The sequence below is a fragment of the Vipera berus genome (genome assembly GCF_964194415.1).
Source record: "Vipera berus genome assembly, chromosome: 1".
Lineage (NCBI taxonomy): Eukaryota > Metazoa > Chordata > Lepidosauria > Squamata > Viperidae > Vipera > Vipera berus.
Genome location: NC_138202.1, coordinates 181,031,541 through 181,050,459, shown reverse-complemented (window position 1 = coordinate 181,050,459; position 18,919 = coordinate 181,031,541). Strand labels below are relative to the sequence as shown.

At 40.1% G+C, this 18,919-nt stretch overlaps 1 protein-coding gene across 1 annotated transcript in view; it reads right to left on the bottom strand.

The window, feature by feature from the left end:
* Positions 1-6,761: 6,761 nt before the first annotated feature.
* The window catches only part of CPS1 (carbamoyl-phosphate synthase 1), a gene marked incomplete at its 3' end in the record, with an annotated part of 181,118 nt that continues 168,960 nt past the window's right edge, over positions 6,762-18,919 (bottom strand). The window contains exons 35-38 of the mRNA XM_081313498.1: positions 15,573-15,632; positions 11,001-11,113; positions 10,199-10,328; positions 6,762-6,860 (exon numbers count right to left, since the gene is read on the bottom strand). Coding sequence (XP_081169624.1) covers positions 6,762-6,860; positions 10,199-10,328; positions 11,001-11,113; positions 15,573-15,632 — 402 coding nt within the window. The remainder of the gene's footprint in view (positions 6,861-10,198; positions 10,329-11,000; positions 11,114-15,572; positions 15,633-18,919) is intronic.

The window sequence follows — 18,919 nt, the reverse complement described above, 5'->3', positions numbered from 1 at the left end:
TTACAAGAGGATGATGCAACCAACTAAATTGCTGAACAAACTTCCCATTCAGTATGATATGAGGACCCAGATTGTTGGGGGCAATAAGCTGACTTTGTAATAATGCTGCTTGGGGTGTGTGTGAAAGCCCTAACAAGCAGGCATATACATAGAATGAAGGCTACTGCTAAGCTTGTAAGCCGCCCTGAGTCTTCGGAGAAGGGCGGGATATAAATGTAATAAAAATAAAAAATAAAATAAAAATAAATGATAGGCAATCTGAACAAATACGGTAGGCAGATTTTTCTGTTGTCATATATGTTGATTAGCTTAGTTTAGATTAGGATGAAGTCAGCAGGTTCTTCTGTTCTTAATTAACAGAGAACAAAAAAAAATGATTAAATTCCTGGCTGTATGTTTTTAAAGCTTTCTACAAGAACATTTTCATGCCTCTTATTAGGAACTAGCAGAACTAGAAAAGGGAACATTTGGAGCATTGCAGGATTCTGTGATACAGGAGTTTGAGACCTCATAGAAAGTTAGAATGACATGCTGTTTTCTTATTTAGCAGAACAATCATTCACTGTATGGATGAATATTCAACAGTTAGAGAAAACTTTAAAGAGAATTCTCAAATGATAATTTGTTTGGCAATCATTCAAAGTTACAGCAGCACTGAATGGAAAGACCTATACCATTTCTTATAGTTGGAGTTGCTGTAGTGTCTCTGCAGTCATTTGATTGTGATTGGCAACAGGCTCACAATTATGGTATCTGGTAGTCATATGATCACCACTTGCAATGGTGTCCAAGAAGCAAAGTCAATGTGAAACTGGCAGGAGGCTGCCAATGGCAATCATGTGACCACTGGAGGTTGCAACCATTCACCTAACTATGGTAACTGGGACGGCCACAAATGCTGTTGTGAGTATGGCATAGTCATGTAATACTGTGCTTAATACTAAGCTGTGTTGCTTAGTGATAGAATTGTTGGTCCCAATTGCCATCTTCTTTTAAATAATAATTTTATTAAACATTATAATTGAATTATAATTGAAAAGATAAAAACTAATGCCAGAAAATGTACAAAAGAAAATATAGGAAGAAAAATAGAAAAGAAATATATTTATATTTAGTAACATATCTCCCTCTCTTAAAATACAACAAATGCTCTTTTTCTTATATCTTATCTTACCAAAATGTAAAAACCTGGTCATTCATTCCTAGTTAGCAAAGGTCCATTAAGAGTTAGCAGAGACCACTACATATCTGTTTTAATTTTGATGAAATAAACCAACTTTATATTCTTTCCCTGTACTTTTAACTATCTTGGTTTTAATTCCTTCAAATAATGTCCTAGAATTTTATTTCAAAACCTTAAGTTTGTCTTTTGTAAATCCATTGTAAGTGTATTAAAGTTATCCAAATCACTCTTTGGGTTAATTATGTGTATGGTCCTTTTAATTATTAAAACATCAAACATTGATTTGAATGTATAGTATCTTATCTGTTTCCATATCCTTCTAGTAACTTATGAGTTTTAAATCCTCTTTTGAATAAATTTCAGTGTTATTGAATAAAGTTTGTTCCTCTTATATAACATTATTTACACACCATCTATGATGACAAACATTTCAGCCCATGTTCCTGAAGGAGGAGGTGGTGGAACACAGCTACAATTTTAGATCACTAGTAGAGGACAAAGAAATTGTTCTTTTCCTCAGTACTCAATATTGCTTATGCAAAAGAAGGGAAGATTTTTCTAAAATGTACAGCTTCATTTGGCAAAAGAAAGGTAAATAACCCCCTTTTTCTGTGTGAATTTGAACAAAAAGTAGATGGCCACAAAGAACAGCAAGATTATTGTTGCCAGAGAGACTTTGGTGTAGCGTATAATTAAAGAGGTGATTACCTATGGATAGTGTGCTGAGAGCACCTGTGCCTGCAGGAAGTTTGGCACTCGCACAAAATGGCAGTGCTGGCATGCAATTAACAAGCTATTAGCAGGCATTCAGCCCTCATCTCTTTTTCAGCTAATTTCCTCCTCCTTTGTGTGAGAGGCTATGGACACTGTAGAAACTGCTTCGAGTACCTTCAGCTGCTTAGGTAAAGAAAGATTAGGTGTAAGCAGGATTTACAACTCCTTTCTTCCATTTTGCTTTCCTGGAAAATGTTACTACAGACAATAAGCAAATCAAGAAAATGTCTTTGTATGGTTGATGCAAAATGTATCTTGCAGTGTTTTGCACTTAAATTACACTAGAGATTAACTATGAAGTTCATGCTAGCTATTTATTTCCTACAATCTGGAGATTTGGGGAAAATATTCAAGTTTAACAAGCATCATGCACTGACAAACCCAGGCAGTTCTACCCTGTATTAAAAGTTAAGGAATACTTTTTGATGCAGAGAGAAAGGCTTCAGCACAGCTGTAAAATAGTAGTAGCTCCTGTCTTTCTTTTTACAAAAGACTACTTGGCCTAGTAAAGAGCAGAGAAAGGAACAGATAAGGGTTCATGTTATGTGATAAAGAGGTACCTGACATAAAACTGATAAGATTTGCACACTATTACAAATGCCTCTTATTTAACATGAAAGAATATAGACAACCTCAAACTGCAGAACTGGGGTCAGGCAAGGAAAAGCTCAGAAAAAGCCAAGGTCAGCAAAGGATGCTAAAACTAATAAACTTGACTTTTAGGTGGGAGTTTGAAGTGTTCCCCTTGTGTGGTCCTGAGAGCAGAAATCCAACCTGAAAATGATTAGTGTAGCAGGTTTTATAATTATAACAAAGATTTGTTTTCAAGAAATGCATTATAGGCAATCTCTGTGTTAGGAAAGTCTGATTGAAAGACAATCTTTAGATATGAACAGGCTGCCTGTTACTAAAAATGGTGGACAGAGCTCTTCTTCCTGGAGCCAAAAAAGCACTGAAGCCACACAATGCTTTTGGAAATGCTGAAGTCATGTGTTTTTAATGTACCTTCTGTTTTTAGCAGTTTTCAGCATTTCCTGGAAGCATTGCAGTTCATTGGCTCAAGGAAGGACACCACCATCAACCATTTTTAGTAATTGGCAGTCTGTTTGTAAGTACAAATTACAATTTAAATACAAATTCAAGTTAGGGAACAGAACTCATTCTTAACTTGGGGACCACCCTTACAAGAAAGCTCCAAGCTAACTATTTCTTACCAGAAAGAGAGTTGCCACAGCAGTGGGAAGGGATTGCAATTGTCCTCAGACAGAGAAATACACAGCACAAAAGAACTGTTTCATGAACCAGTTCAAATTCTTTATGGAAACTAGGAAACTGTCAGTCTCTGACAGCTTTATATTCACAGAAAGAGATCTCTCTAAGTAGCATGCAGCTCAGGCAATTAAGCCATGTAGATTCCCTCCTCCATTCTGATTGTACTAAGAACAGTAAATTACTTGATATCCCTAATTGCAATATTTGATGTCTGAATGCTCCAACCTCATGTCCTGTCTGCTTTGGAGACTGACATCTTTTCAATTTCCTCTTGGTGATATAGGACAGACTTTGAAAATCTCTTCTTTGAACCTCTTGGAACATCTGGAGTACACACTCTTTTTATTTAATTTTATTTAGTAATCAAATTTATTTGGCTGCCCATCTCATGGAAAATGACTCTGGATGATCTGCAACAATTCTTTTTTATAGAACAGCATAATGGAAATCTTGTAAAAGTGTTTATGAATGTGAGAACTATTTATTTACACCTCAACTGTGGTAAGATGTATTGGTTTACAATATTATCATGCACGCTATTAGATATAGTGCCTATTGGCCTCTTTCTTTTCCATATGTATCTTCGTATAGCTCCATATATATTGGCTTATTGCATTTGGTCTTATGTAGCCTGTACAACTGGACTGATTCACATGTGGCTTCAACTGTATAGATAAGAACACTCCAATTTATAAACGGAATCAGAATTTGTGTGTTCCATTGTGTACCTATACCATTTTTGTGGTTGCATTTTTTTCCTCCTGCGGCTTTATCTTCTATAAGATAGATAGATAGATAGATAGATAGATAGATAGATAGATAGATAGATAGATAGATAGATAGATAGATAGATAGATAGATAGATATAGATAGATGTGTGTGTGTGTTATATAGAAGATAGATATATAAGATATATCTTCTAATTCAAACAGACCATTTTTCTGAGTAATTCAATCTTCCCAGTTACATAACATGAGTTGCCTTTTAATTTTATAACATATTCCTTTCAATGTGATATATTTTACTAAGAGCAAATTTGACAGATCTGGGACATATAAGGCATCTTTAATTATTGAATTAGTGTCTTTCCTTTCCCTTATAGATGAATCTTACAAGCTGCTTACAGCTGAGGTGAACTCTCATCTCTTTGCCAAATAAATGATAGATTTTATTCATTCCCTTCTATAAATCAATCTTTCTCTTGGATCTCCTTTTTCTGGGACAACTGGTTTGCAAATATCCAATATTGACAAAAGTGTATTAGCTTACTCCTCCCCATACTTTAAAGAAGTCACAAAATAGGGACATGTAAGATCATTCATTGGTCTGTTTAACTTGATATGGACTTTCAACAGGAAACTTTTCAATTCTTGTCTACAGATATTGGTAATATAGTATACATATTTTATGTAAATTTCTCCATTTTTACAAGGAATATGCATGTATGCTTACAAGGCCTCAGTGAAGCTGTTACTGGCAAGAAAATCCTAGTGAAAAAATATTCCCAGATACAAATAGTTGGAAAAGGCTAAATGACTGAACAGCAACAAGGATTCTGTTCCCCTTTGTTTTGTGAGATTGGCATAAGCTCAAATCTTCTTACTTGAATTGTTTTTAATTACAAAAAAGACTTGTGGGGGAACTGCATGCAACATAATGAGATAAATTGGGATCAGGCCTCAAATGTATAGAAGACAGCAAATTCAAGATGAAAAACAAACAAAAAGAAGCTGTATTATCTGTCATCAGCTGTTACCTAAAAGCTGGAATTGCCATCCTTTTATTTGAAAGAGTTCCTGTCATATTCATCATATTCAGTAGCAAGTGATTGTGATATTGCTGAGATAAATCAAGTGGTAGAAGGCTGATTACTGGCTGTAAAAGAGAGGGCAAGAAATTCTTCAGAATGAGCCATGGTGGTAAGAAAATAGATTAAGAGTACATGACACTCAAAAGATGGCTCTGAACTACACCTTGTGAATTTTCTGAAAGTGTCCCCAACTGTTGAAGGAATATACCAGGTGAATCTTCAAGAAAAGCAGAGGAATATTTTCAAACCAGCAGGAACAGCATCAGTCACCTGTTCCTTTTTTGACCAAAGGAATCTTGGCAAACAGTGACTGGGGGGGGGGAAGAGAAATTACTTTAGCTTATTTATTAAAATTAGAATTTGTGGTACCTTATGCGATTTCACATTATATTCCAAAAAGCCAATGCAGTCCCAGGTTGCATTAAGAGAGTGGCAGCATTTAAATCACAAGAAGTGATAATACCACTTTGTATCATGAGGTCACACTTGGAATACTGATGAACAGTTGAGGGAGCTACAGAAGGTTTTTTGGCAGGAGGGCATGATAACTGTTTTCCAGTACTTGAGAGGCTCTCACATAGAAGAGGGGATTGACTTATTTTCCAAAGCACCAGAAGGCAGGACAAGAAGCAATGGGTGGAAGATCATCAAAAAGAAATCCAACCTAAAGCTAAGTAAAAACTTCCTGAGAGCGAAAACAATTGATGGAATAGCTTACTTCCTGGAGTTGAGGGTGTTCCATCCCTAGAGGTTTTCAAGAATAGGCTGGACAACCATTTGACTGGGATGGGAGAAGGTCTCCTGCCTTGAGCAGCGAATTGGACTAGAACATCTCTGTGATCCCTTCCATCCCTGTATTCTATGTTCTGTGGTTTACTCCAGAATTCTACCATCACATTCATATTCTTCTATTTTTTTTAAAAAAAACAAGTTACTGACTGTGATATCATATATAATGTCTATTATATTATATTTTGCTATACAAGATCAGGCTAGTGTAGGCTATTGGCTAACATGTTGGATTGAGACCAGGGAGTCATAGAAGCTCTCTGAGTGTTTGGGACCTGTCATGCTCTTTCAATACAATTTACCTCAAAGGATGATTGCTCTGGACATAAAATCATGAGAAATCCCTCTGCAAGTTGCCTTAAACTCTTGAAGAATAGGCAAGAATATAGATCTATTTAAATCCTCAAAACAGATCAGGCTGTGCTAGAATAATTAACAATTTAGAACATTAAAACTGTTACAGCAGCTACTGATTTTATTTTTTCACATCCTTAACCAATTTTCAAAGTATTTTGGAATTAAGCCAGCCCAGAGAGGAATAAAGTTCAAAAACAGAACCTTTTTATTTCTGAAATATGTTGGAATAATCATCATCATGATTTATTTTGGTTGCCATACCCAAGTTGCAAAATTCAAATTACCCGTACAGCATAGAATTAGAGTTTTCTGTAGTTCTTTGTTGTAATATAACAGTCATCTCAATTCTTATCACCTGGATGTGGCAACTTTAATCTACTGGTGGATAAAGATGATGTTGATCATTGCTACCGTATTGGCAGTACAAATCCAGTTTGGGAAAACTGCTGGCATAGAGTTCCAAAGCAGAAGATAAAATGTTGGGTGCAAAGATGTTAATTGAAATTAGGATTTGCAGAATAATAAAAAAAAATCATTCAGGAATGGAATTTCTTCATTGCTGGGAGATGGTTTCTTCTATGCTGCAGTGCTGCTATTCAACCATCTATAGTGGAACAGGCTTTTACAGTCCAGTTTTCCGGAATAGTAGAGAGCTTCAGTGAAGAGTTTTGCTACCTAAAACCATAAAATCCATGAGGAGTGCAAATGTTTAACAAAACAAAGTAATAAGAATTATGCAAATTCCATCTAAGCATAATTTATACATTATTTTCAGCAGATTTTTCCATTTAAAAGAATCCATTGTATGGCTGATGCAAAAGATAATCCTTTCTGTGTTCAATTTACACAATAATCCTTATGGCTGAGTACTGGGAGAAAGGAGGAAGGACTGATTTGCTGCATTTATTACAACTAACACATTTGAAAGGTTTAAATAAAGTCTCCTTTGAGCTGAGCTGAATTCTTAGTGATTTCTGTATCGTTCTTCCTGGCACAATATGGACGTAATTTCCCATCACTGTTTTATTCTGCCCCATCCATTCCCTCTCTAGGCTGCTCTCCTGGTATACCCTAATCCTACTAAATAGCAATAGCACTTAGACTTACTGTATATACTTCACAGTGCTTTACAGCCCTCTCTAAGCAGTTTACAGAGTCAGCATATTGCCCCCAATAATCTGGGTCCTCATTTTACCAAGGAACTTGGAAGGATGGAAGGCTGACTCAACCTTGAGCTGGTGAGACACAAACTGCCAAACTGCTGGCAGTTGGCAGTCAGCAGAAGTAGCCTGCAGTACTGCATTCTAACCACTGTACCACCACAGCTCTTAAAGTTCTAAGCTCAGATCCAGTGAGCCAGGGATGCCACTTGCTTAGAACTGAGAGACTTCATTTGGGTTAAATCAAGCAAACAAAAGGTACAGTCTCTTTTTCCCAAAGGTTCAAATTGAACACAAAGTGGCAAACACATATATAATAAAATAATTAAAGCAATTGTTGAGAATTTGCTATATATCAATTACATCTTAATGTCAACCTTGCTAGATAGTCTAGACAGGAAACCCACCCAATTGAACTAATTCTATTTTATTTTTAAGTTACATCAATAGAATCCTGAAAGTCTGAAAATATATTTCTCCCCCTGTTGCCTTTATATCTCAAGAAACTAGGGAGATGTTTGCCATGTTCATATTCCTTTTCTGGGCTAATCTGTCTCTTGTCCAGCTGTGGCTGTTCCCTTGTCTCCTAAGCTCACTTCCCTGTACCATTACAATGAACTATGGATCATGCTTCTCTATATCATTGGTGCGTAGCCTGACACTACAGAATCTAGCCTGTGACCAAAAGGGAAAGGGGGATAGAATTCTGAAGAGTAATTATATTTACTGTTATGCTGTAGTGATGGCATATTTTCTTACTACATTTCAAATAAACATATAAATTACATTTTTGTTTGTAGGCTTTGTTTTCTCTGGCTCAAGTTAAACTATGAGCTGAATAAGAAACAATATGTTTTTCAAGGGAAGAAGGGATATAGAAAGATATAAGTGGCATTGGTGAAAACTAGTTTGTTTTCTGTTTTCATTTTTTATCACATACCCTTAATTCTTCGGTTTCTTTTTTACCAATTTTCCCTTTCTGAATTTTGCTTACTGTTGCTTACTGAGAAATGGTAGGATGTAATAGGTATATGGGTATGTATGTACATATGTACGTATGTATGTTTTTATGTTGTTATGTAGAATTCCCAACCCTTTTGCCCATTCCCTACACAATGAGAAACATATTAGGTCTTTGCTAGCTAAGGATTCTTTACTAGTTCAAAGCATGTTCAGAGATTTTCAACATGAGCTGAGTTCAGCAGATGAGCCATAAGATGAATTCAGCCAATGAGCTCAGTGGAACCCAAATAATCTTTCTTTTTCCAATGCAGACGGACTGAATGATTTGTTTACCTATTTCTGCCCTTGATTTGCCTATTTTCCCATTGGAGAAATATTTATTACTGCATTCTCCAAGTTTATCATGTTAGTCCCCTAAAGGGCCAGGGGCCACTAGATGGCAGTTCAAAATTAGGGTTTTTTTTATCTTTATGCTGCCATCTAGCAGTTTTATAGATCTTTGCAGCCATAATATCAGTTATCTTTTCTCTCCACCCAGCAAGTGTTCATCATTCTGGCAGGTTTCCTCAAGTGAAACTGAAAAGAGTTATAGTTTATCCTTTTTTTGGTCAGAGATCAAGGAGACAGGTAAAGCATCAGGCCAATGGGTGACTTAATTCTTTTTTCTCCTTTTGTATCGAGAAGATTTGTATTATTCTAGCATAGTGGTGTGGTTCTAGTTACTAGAGCCTAAAATGTGTACGGTATATTTTGTTTTTAACATATTGATCCATCTGCCATCATTGAATCAAAATTGAAAGTACTGTACTGCATTGAGAGCCTGATTGCAACACCATTGACACATCATGCTAACTTTCTAATTTTTAATAGGATCTATATTAGGAATTATGGCTGAGTAATAGGGCAGCTTCATCCCATTAAAACATTCAGGTTCATTTGCAAATAATGTGCGCAACTAGCGATGTACTTCATTTCTTCTTTGTGGGGAGTGGAGGGCATTGTTTTATTCCTTCGTTTAAGCAAAATACCGATTGCATTATGGTTTGTTTGGGTGTGGTTTTTTTTGCACGCTCCTTTTGGTTAACTGAAAAAAGAGCACAAGCTGATGAGATTCCCAGGATTCAGAAAAGGGGGGAGAGGGGGCGAAAAAGATTGGCAGCCCATTTCAAATTGCTTGGGGGAATTTGAGTGTGAAAAGTGTGCTACGTGGAAGTGCCCATATTGTCCTTTCCTTTTTTAAGTAGCGGTAGAGAAAGTGGCGCTGGCAGGATGCGGAGAGAGGAGAGGGAGGAATGATCTCCTTCCTGTTTCTTTTTCTCTCTGAAATGCTGATGAGCTGTGCGTGCACTGCCTGGAGGACAAACACTGAGGGGGATAGAGAGGTCGACTGCTCTCACAGACAGCAGGAACTTAGGAATGAAGAAAGGGGAAGAGAGCAGTAACGTTTCTCCCCTGCTGCTATTGTGTGTCTTCACATACATTCTCTTGCTCTAATTATACCAGCAATTCTGTTAAATAGGATGCTGTCATTAGGTCCCTGTACTGCCGCTAAGGAATAAGGCTTGGGGAAGAGAAGGTTTTGCCTAAGGCTATCCAGCAGGGAAGAGATCTCTGTGTCCGGTTTCAGTCTTTTTGCCATATCTTATGGATATGAGTTTTCTGAAAACCCACAGTCTGCTCTCTCTTAAATAAAAATGATTTTAAAACTAATGGTGACAAGATCATGAAATGCAATACAGATTACCAAAAAAAGGAGGAGAAGAAGGAGAAGGACAACCCTATCCTAAAGCAATGAGCTGGCCACATCTAAAAATAATATGCTGCCAGACATTGATTAAGGCCTTCAAGTTGGGGTTACCCTGTGGGATGCAATGGGACTATAAGAAATACCTGTAAATTAGTGAGGAGAGAGATTCCACCATCAACAGCTGCCCTACGGATTAGGTAATTATCCTGCACAAACTTGGTGTCGTTGTTAGGAAGGTTAATTACCAAGTCTATGCTCCCATCTTTTATGAGCCTGAAAGGAAGCATAAATGAGATTAAGAGCTCAAATAAAGCTATCTCCAGAAAATCAAATGCATTTTTTAGAATTCCATCAATACAGGTCTTTGTACTCAGTTGGTAATTTTTTGAACTCTAAAGCTAGATCCAAAGGCATTAAAGCACCTTGAAACTGACTGCTTACAGACCAGATCAAGACGTTCTAATTTAAAAGCAAACAGTGTGAGACATAAGCACAGCAGTGTGTTAAAGCAGAGACGTGTCAAACTCATTAAGCCATATTCAACGCCATAAGAATTGTGCCTTAGTTACAGGCACAACAGCCATTTAAATTAAACTAATCTAGGATGATAGATCCATCAGAATGGCAGGAAAGTGAAAAAGTTGTGGCTTCTGCAGAGTTAACTGGATTCAGAGTTCCATGCTCCTGAGAGTCTGGAATCCACCTAATTTTACTAAGGAAGATAATAATTGGTAATAATATTTAAAAATGCTCAATAGTTATTGTTTGATACTAAAGGGGTAGGTGTGGGCAGATCAGGTAATACAAATCCAGTTATGTTGACCCCATTTCTCTGATGCAGAGTTTTAAAAAATGTCAAAATCTTACATGTCGTTTTCTCTCACGGCTGGTTCTAATGAAAGTTTTGCACAACTGTGAATATTACCAGTTTGTTGGATCTCTTACTGTCTGATTGGAGGAAGCGTGGACTCTGAGTTCTCCTTCGAAGGCCAGGCAACTGGAGATGCAGGTATGCCATTACTATTGAGCCATGCTGAAGTTGCTGGTGTAGCATAAAGCTGCAGAAAGAGATTTATGTACATACATGGATGAGTGTGTATATGCTGTGTAATGATAAGAAAAAAGGTTTCATTTAACAGTCAATGGTAGTGTAGGAGATTGAGCAACTAAAAATCAATGACAAGCTTCCTATTGAGTTTTAATGACAGCAGCCTGAGTGGATATGAATCAGTTGCTGCCTTTTTAAAAAGAGTTATTGTAATATGGTTTGGAATGTCATAGACCCAAACCATTTAGCATAATTTCTCTCTCCTCCAATTAGAAACTGGATGACAGGTTACAGCACAGGTAAGGGAAAATAAACCAGAAAAAAATCCTTAGTTTTAAGGTTCAGCAATGAATTCCTTTTTTACTGATTTAGTAACAAACTATTGCCTTATTACGTCTACTGTTAGAAGTCTGACATTTGGGTAAGATAAAAGGATACCACCATTGGATTAGTATCTCTTAGAACAGAGGCCTCCAACCTTTTCGGCACCAGGGACCAGTTCTGTGAAGAGAGGTTTTTCCACGGACCGGAGGGGTATGGAGGGGTTTCACATGCTGCCTGCATCCCGTGGATGGGGTTTTACTTGTTTGCATGGCCCAGTTTCTGGTGTGCTGCGGATTGATGCCAGTCCATGGACCAGGAGTGGGAATCCCTATTTTAGAAGACTGCTGTTCTCCTAGTTGGAAATCTTTATACAGAAAGATAAATCCTCTCCTATCCAAATGACCTGAAACTTGTAAAACTGCCTATTGAGTCCTTGCCACATATGAAATTTAGATAGTTCCACACGGTGCTTTTCTTTAAAAAAAAGAAAAAGGAAAAGGTCCTGGAACTCACACATGTCATACAAACCACCTTGCCTACTCTACAAGGTTCCTTCCAAAAAAGGTGCCGGAACTCCGTTCTGAGCGTTCTATGACAAAAAAAGCCCTGGTTCTACATATTATGTGTATTTTGGCTATTCATACGGTTTGAAGCTAAAGCAATGTGAAAAGTCAGCTATCTCACAAAAGGTTCAGTTACAAGTTTAACAAATACACACTAGCAGAATAGTACAAATGTGTAAGAAGAAAGCATTTCTTGCTGTTGGGCAGAATTCATTTGAAGATTTCATGAACAGTTTTTGTTCCAGGATCTGGCAGGATGTCAAGTGATAAAGGCTATCTGTTTCCATGCTGTATCTTCTCTAATAGGCACCATCCAATAAGAGAGAAAGAATCTGGATACCTACAGCTGTTGTCAAGAAGTTTTAAATCACACAGAATAAAGTAAAGAACAATTTGATGGCTCTGCTATTTGCCATGTTTCTCCTTGTACCAAGGGTAACATGGATAGATGTTTTCCACTCAGAAAGCTGCTGCCTACAAAAAGAGGGTGATACAGTGGGGAATGACTACTGTATTTGTCCTCACTTCTCATCTGTGCTGTTTACATGTTTAAGCTGTGCAGCTTTAAATGCCAAAAAATATTTGTGGATTTTGGTCACCACAATGTTTTGGTCACCATGATGTAAAAAAGATGTTGAAACTCTAGGAAAAGTGCAGAGAAGAGCAACAAAGATGATCAGGGGACTGGAGGCTAAAACATACAAAAAATTGCTGCTGGACTTGGGTATGTCTAGTTTAATGAAAAGAAGTACTAGGGGGGACACGATAGCAGTAATTCCAATATCTAAGGGTTTGCCACAAAGAGGAGGGAGTCAAGCTATTCTCCAAAGCGCCTGAAGGCAGGACAAGAAGCAATGGATAGAAACTAATCAAGGAGAGAAGCCACCTAGATCTAAGGAGAAATTTCCTGTTAGAACAATTAATCAGTGGAACAACCTGCCTCCAGAAGTTGTGGGTGCTTCAACACTGGAAGTTTTTAAGAAGAGATTGGACAACTATTTGTCTGAGATGGTATAGGGTTTCCTACCTGAACAGGGTATTGGAATAGAAGGTCCTTCCCAACTTTATTATTCTATTCTACTTTTTCTCACTTACTGTATGTCTCTGGCAACATAACAACCTTAGCTGTGATGGTGCTGTTGTCTTAAGAGGATTACAGTGGCAGTTTAATGGCATGGCCAAGTTAAGCACTTCATTCACTGTCCATGCTATTGACAGCCAGTCTGGTGATCCCTGAGAGAAGGGTCAGCCTCAAGCTATTGGCCACTTCAGGCTAGTGCAGGCCTGTCTCCATGTATTCTCCTCCAGCATCATCAAAAGCAGCATTGTCCCCAAGCAGGAGACCTCCAAAAAGCCATGGATAGGCTTGCAGGGGTTTAGTAGAGATAACTGGTTTGGAAAGAGTATGCAGATAGAGCCACTTGTTGAAACTTGCCATTCCCCCCCCACCCCCCTCAGCCTGTCTCCTTGCATCACTGTTGTGATTGTTGGATGAATTCCCACCAGCTGTTGACTTTCTGAAAATGGTGGACTGCAAAGCTGAACAAGATAGGAAACAAACACAACCAGCTTGTGAGCCCAAACAGGCAACCAATTCAGGACAAAGATTGACAGTGAGAATAGAAACTTTTATGCCGTTATATAGTTTTTCCCCCAGGTAGATATCAGTTTCATTCAGAGGTGAGCAGAAAGCTCCTGTGATTCCATTTATAGGGTAAAAGGAATATAATCTAAAGATGAGGAATAGATAGTGTATTGTCCTTTATGCCTGTGGAACCAAGATCTATATGTCAGCACTTAACAAGTGGACCTTGAAGAGCCAAATCAGGATTTTGTGTTTTACAAAACAGCTTGCAAGTAACTTTGGCACATCTCACTTCAGGCTTTGCCAGCTAGCACTATAATAGCTGATACAAAAGACTCTTATTTAAAGGTGAAAAGGAAATATTGATTGGTGTCAGAAAAGGACTTAGCCACCAGGCACCTCAGTGTTCACAGTGCTCTATTACTGCTTACAAAAATAAATGGCAGAAGGGCTAATTCTTCAATCTAGCCAATATAGTTTTTCTTGCTCTTAATAATAATGAAATCATGATATGTACATATTAGGAGACCTGAAGTCCCAGAAAATTGATAACATTTCCTATGCTTTCATACCTTTAGTTACAGTTTACATGTTTCTAAACACATGTGGAACGTATGCCATAGAAGCAACATATTTAGCCCATGTGATATGCGCTCTGAGTGGGGAGGTTTGGATATCACCAAAATCAGAATCAGAATAGAGCTGGAAGGGACCTTGGAGGTCTTCTAGTCCAGGGCTTTTCAACCTTTTCACCCATTGTACCAATTTTAGGATATGGCAACATCCGAGTACCACCAGTCGCCTAGCAAGATGTCAAAAACTTGATGATCAAAAAAAAAAAAGGAAAAAAGTGATGAAGTACAGGTAGTCCTCGACTTACAACAGTTTGCTTAGTGACTGTTTGAAGTTACAATGGCACTGAAAAAAGTGCCCCCCAAGCCACAGCGGAGCAAAACACCTGCCTGCTCGCCCCACAGAACTCTTCCTCCCGTCCAAGGTTTTCATTGTTGTGAGCATTTCTGTTGAGGATTCGCAGTGGGGGTGGGATGGGGGTGTGTTTGGTTTTTATTCCCCCCATCTGTTGGGTGGTTGCAGCAGGTTTTGGTCACTTCACATGACCCTGGGACACTGTGACTGTCATAAATATGAATCAGTTGCCAAGAATCTGAATGTAAATCACAAGACCCTGGAGATGCTGCAGCATTCTAGCTGATCGGTGCTTCTTCTGGGCTCAGCAGAAGCACCCTGGTGCTTCCACTGAGCCCTGACAGCCCCGAAGAAGCACTGATCCTGGTGCTTCTGCTGAGCCCTGACAGCCCTGCAGCTCCAGCCATCTCTCGCTCAGGTTTGTGCGGTGCTGCCACCGGTTCAGCTCATCCCCCCCCCCTGCTACCACTTTTCTAGGATGGTCACATACCACCTGCCAGGTGCCAATGTACCACAGGTGGTACCCATACCACTGGTTGAAAAGTCTGGTACTTTGGAAAATGAATTGACCCACTTCTCTTTGTTGCAGCTTCTCAAATACTAGAATGCTGCTATTATGTCCTTTCTAGTCCTTCTTTTCTCTAGACTAGCCAAACCCAAATCCTGCAACCGTTCTTCGTATATTTTAGTCTCCAAGCCTTTAATCATTTTAGCTGCTCTTCTTTGTATTGTTTCCAAAGTCTCAGCATCCTTTTTTGTAATGCAATGACCAAAACTGGATACAGTATTCCAGATGTGGTCTAATTAAGGCTTTAAAAGGTGGTACTAATCAGGAAAGTCTAGTCAAACAAGATATTTGAAGCTGCTTACAGAATAAATCCAAAATTTGTTCATTCTCATTTACCCATGTATCTTACTGTTACCCAAAGTTTCCAGACTCTACTGTGTTTTTCACCTATACTCATTGATTTTTACATGAGGAGATGAAGGGGTAGAATAAAATCATTCTGGATGAGCCCTTAGCTAAGAAGTATAGCCATTCCTGAGCTCTCATACAACAAATAACCTACCTTAAAACCTTGATTATGCAGCTGCTGTACTTCATGAAGAAATTTTGGACGGAAGGAATGCTGAAAGAAAAACAAGAATCAGCTATCAAAGGAGAACATTTTTGTTCCACAGACAAACCAATCTTTGTGGTGAGGATCATTCACAATATACAGGAAATCTCTGCTTTTACCACAGGCTACATAGTAAAGCTATGTGTTAGTCTTAGACAGCTGCCTATTCTTAAAATTGAATGTCATAGAGAGCTATACAATGCATGAGCTTTATTGTAGTTGGCAAGTTATTTTAGATTAATAAAGTAAAAAAATACTGTTTGTTCTGCAATTGAAGTCCATATCTCACCAATAAGCTGGGTCCCACAAAGTCTTAACATAACACTATGCCTTTCAGGGCCTTATAACTAGATAACAGAATATTGCTTGGTCACTTCTTCAGGAAAGTTCATAATTCTGTATCCAGCCTAGCACCCACTCATCTCCAGAGCTTAAGGAAAGGAAGAAGACAAGGAAAAAAATGGGCAGAAGGGCAAGAACAGAGATTATATCATGTGAAAGCTCAAATTTAATTTGAAACCTTTAGTAGAAACTAACAAAAGTGTAAATCTCTCTCCTTTATAGTAACATCTGGAAACTTTTTAAAACAAAAGTTAAGAGCCTAAAGTGGCTAAAAATGAGCTTTATTTTAAACTGGAAGTGCCAAATGAAACAAGCTGTACTACAGGAATATGCAGTCTAGTAACAATTTTTTTTTACTCTATGGTAGGAGGACAGTCTGCCCCTTTTTAGCATAGAAATGTTCATAAGCATGTTCCACTGTGATGTCTTATCACATGAGACAGCCTTCGTACATCTTGCCCTACTTTATTTACCTATTAACTCCAATTTCCCCAAGAGGCCACTTCTGTTAACTATTGTTATTTGCACTACCTGGTGAAGGGAACAGAAGTAAACTGGTATGGAAAATGGCTGGTGAGAAAATGAGAATGCAGTGCTGCAAACATAAAGGGTAGCAGGTTAGGGTTAGAGCTAGAAGGCACCTAGGAGCTTTACTTTTTACTTTTACTTTACTTTTATTAAATTTGTATACCGCCCTTCTCCCGAAGGACTCAGGGCAGTGAACAGGGCATATATAAATAGCAAATACAAAAATTAAAAAAGGAATTAAACAAGTGCCCAATTAAAAAATACAATAACAATAAAAAACCCATTAAAAAACCCTAACGTCCCCCATCAGGCCAGACCAGCTAGTTCAAACAAGTGGGTCTTCAGGCCGCGCCGGAAGGAGCGAAGGTCTGATGCCATCCGGAGCTCAACCGGCAGTTGGTTCCATAGAGCCGGTGCGCCCACAGAGAAGGCCCTCCCCCTGGGGGCCACCAGTCAACATTCCCTGACCGGAGGCACCCTGAGGAGGCCCTCTCTGTGGGAACGCACAGGGCGGAGGGAGGTTGACACCGGCAGCAGGTGGTCCTCGAGGTACCCCGGACCCATGCCATGTAAGGACTTGAAGATCATAACCAAAACCTTGAATCTCACCCGGAAGACAACTGGTAACCAATGTAGCTCGCGGAGCAAAGGTGTAACATGGGAGTACCGGGAAACTCCCAAGACAACTCTCGCGGCCGCATTCTGTACCAGTTGGAGCCTCCGAGTGGTCTTCAAGGGAAGCCCCATGTAAAGAGCATTGCAGTAGTCCAGGCGAGAGGTCACGAGCGCATGAGTGACCGTACACAGGGCATCCCGGTCCAGATAGGGCCGCAACTGGCACACCAGGCGAACCTGGGCAAAAGCCCCCCTAGTCACGGCTACTATATGGTCTTCCAAAGTAAGCCGTAAATCTAGGAAGACTCCCAAGTTGCGAGCCCTATCCACGGGGGGTAAGGACTCACCCCCCATAAGGAGAGGTGGAATATTTTGAATGTCCCGGGATGCCGGAATGCACAGCCACTCAGTCTTGTCAGGGTTGAGCTGAAGTCTGTTCCTCCCCATCCAGGCCCGAACCGCCTCCAGGCAACGGGACATCACATCGAGGGCATCACTGGGGTGGTTTGGGGTCGAAATGAAAAGTTGGGTATCATCGGTGTACTGATGATACCCAACTCCAAAACCACGAATGATCTCACCCAGCGGTTTCATGTAGATGTTGAACAGGAGAGGCGAGAGGACCGACCCCTGAGGAACTCCACAAATGAGAGTCCTAGGGGTCGACCTCTGCCCCCCTGCCAACGACTGTGAGCGTCCCAGGAGATAGGAAGAGAACCAATGAAGAACTGTGCCTCCCACTCCCAATCCCCTGAGACGCCGCAGCAGGATACCATGGTCGATGGTATTGAAAGCCACCGAGAGGTCTAATAGGACAAGGACAGAGGAATGTCCTCTGTCCCGGGCCCTCCAGAGATCATTCACCAGAGCGACCAATGCCGTCTCCGTGCTGTACCTGGGCCTGAAACCCGATTGGAATGGGTCTAGATAATCCGCTTCATCCAGGACCAGGGGGAGCTGATGTGCCACCACACTCTCAACAACCTTCGCAAGAAAGCGAAGGTTGGAGGCCGGATTAAAGTTGTTCAACACAGCTGGGTCCAGGACAGGCTTCTTGAGGAGAGGTCCCACCACCGCCTCCTTCAAGATGGCGGGGAAATTACCCTCACTCAAGGAAGCAGATATAACTGCCTGGAACCAGCCTCGTGTCCTCTCCCTAGCTGCATAAACCAGCCAAGAAGGGCACGGGTCCAATAAACATGTGGTGGAGCTCAACCTCCCCATAATCCTGTCCACTTCCTCAGGGGTCACAGAATCAAACTCCTCCCAGATAACATCGACAAGACCGCCCGTGTCCTGATCGTCAGACTCTGCCCAGTTGGAGTCCAGACCGGTCCGAATCCGAGCGATTTTATCCAACAGATATTGACCAAACTCCTCGGCACGACCCTGCAAGGGTTCCTCCGTCACCTCCTGATTAAGGAGGGAGCGGGTCACCCTAAACAGGGCGGCCGGGCGATTATCTGTGGACGCGATGAGGGCAGAGAAGTAATTACACCTCACCGCCCTCATCGCTGCGAGATAAGACCTAATAAAGGTTCTTAGTCGCAACTGGTCGGATTCGGATCGGCTGGACCTCCAACAGCTCTCTAGGCCCCGTTTCCAACGCTTCATCTCCCGGAGCTCCGTAGAGAACCATGGAGCTCATTGGGATCTGCACCGGGTCAGGGGCCGCAAGAGTACAACTCGGTCAAGTGCCCCAGTGGCCGCCCTTTCCCAGGCTTCCACTAGGGCATCCGCCGAGTTGTGAGCAACGGAGGCAGGTGGGGACCCCAGCGGTGCCTGGAACCTATCAGGATCCATTAAGCGTC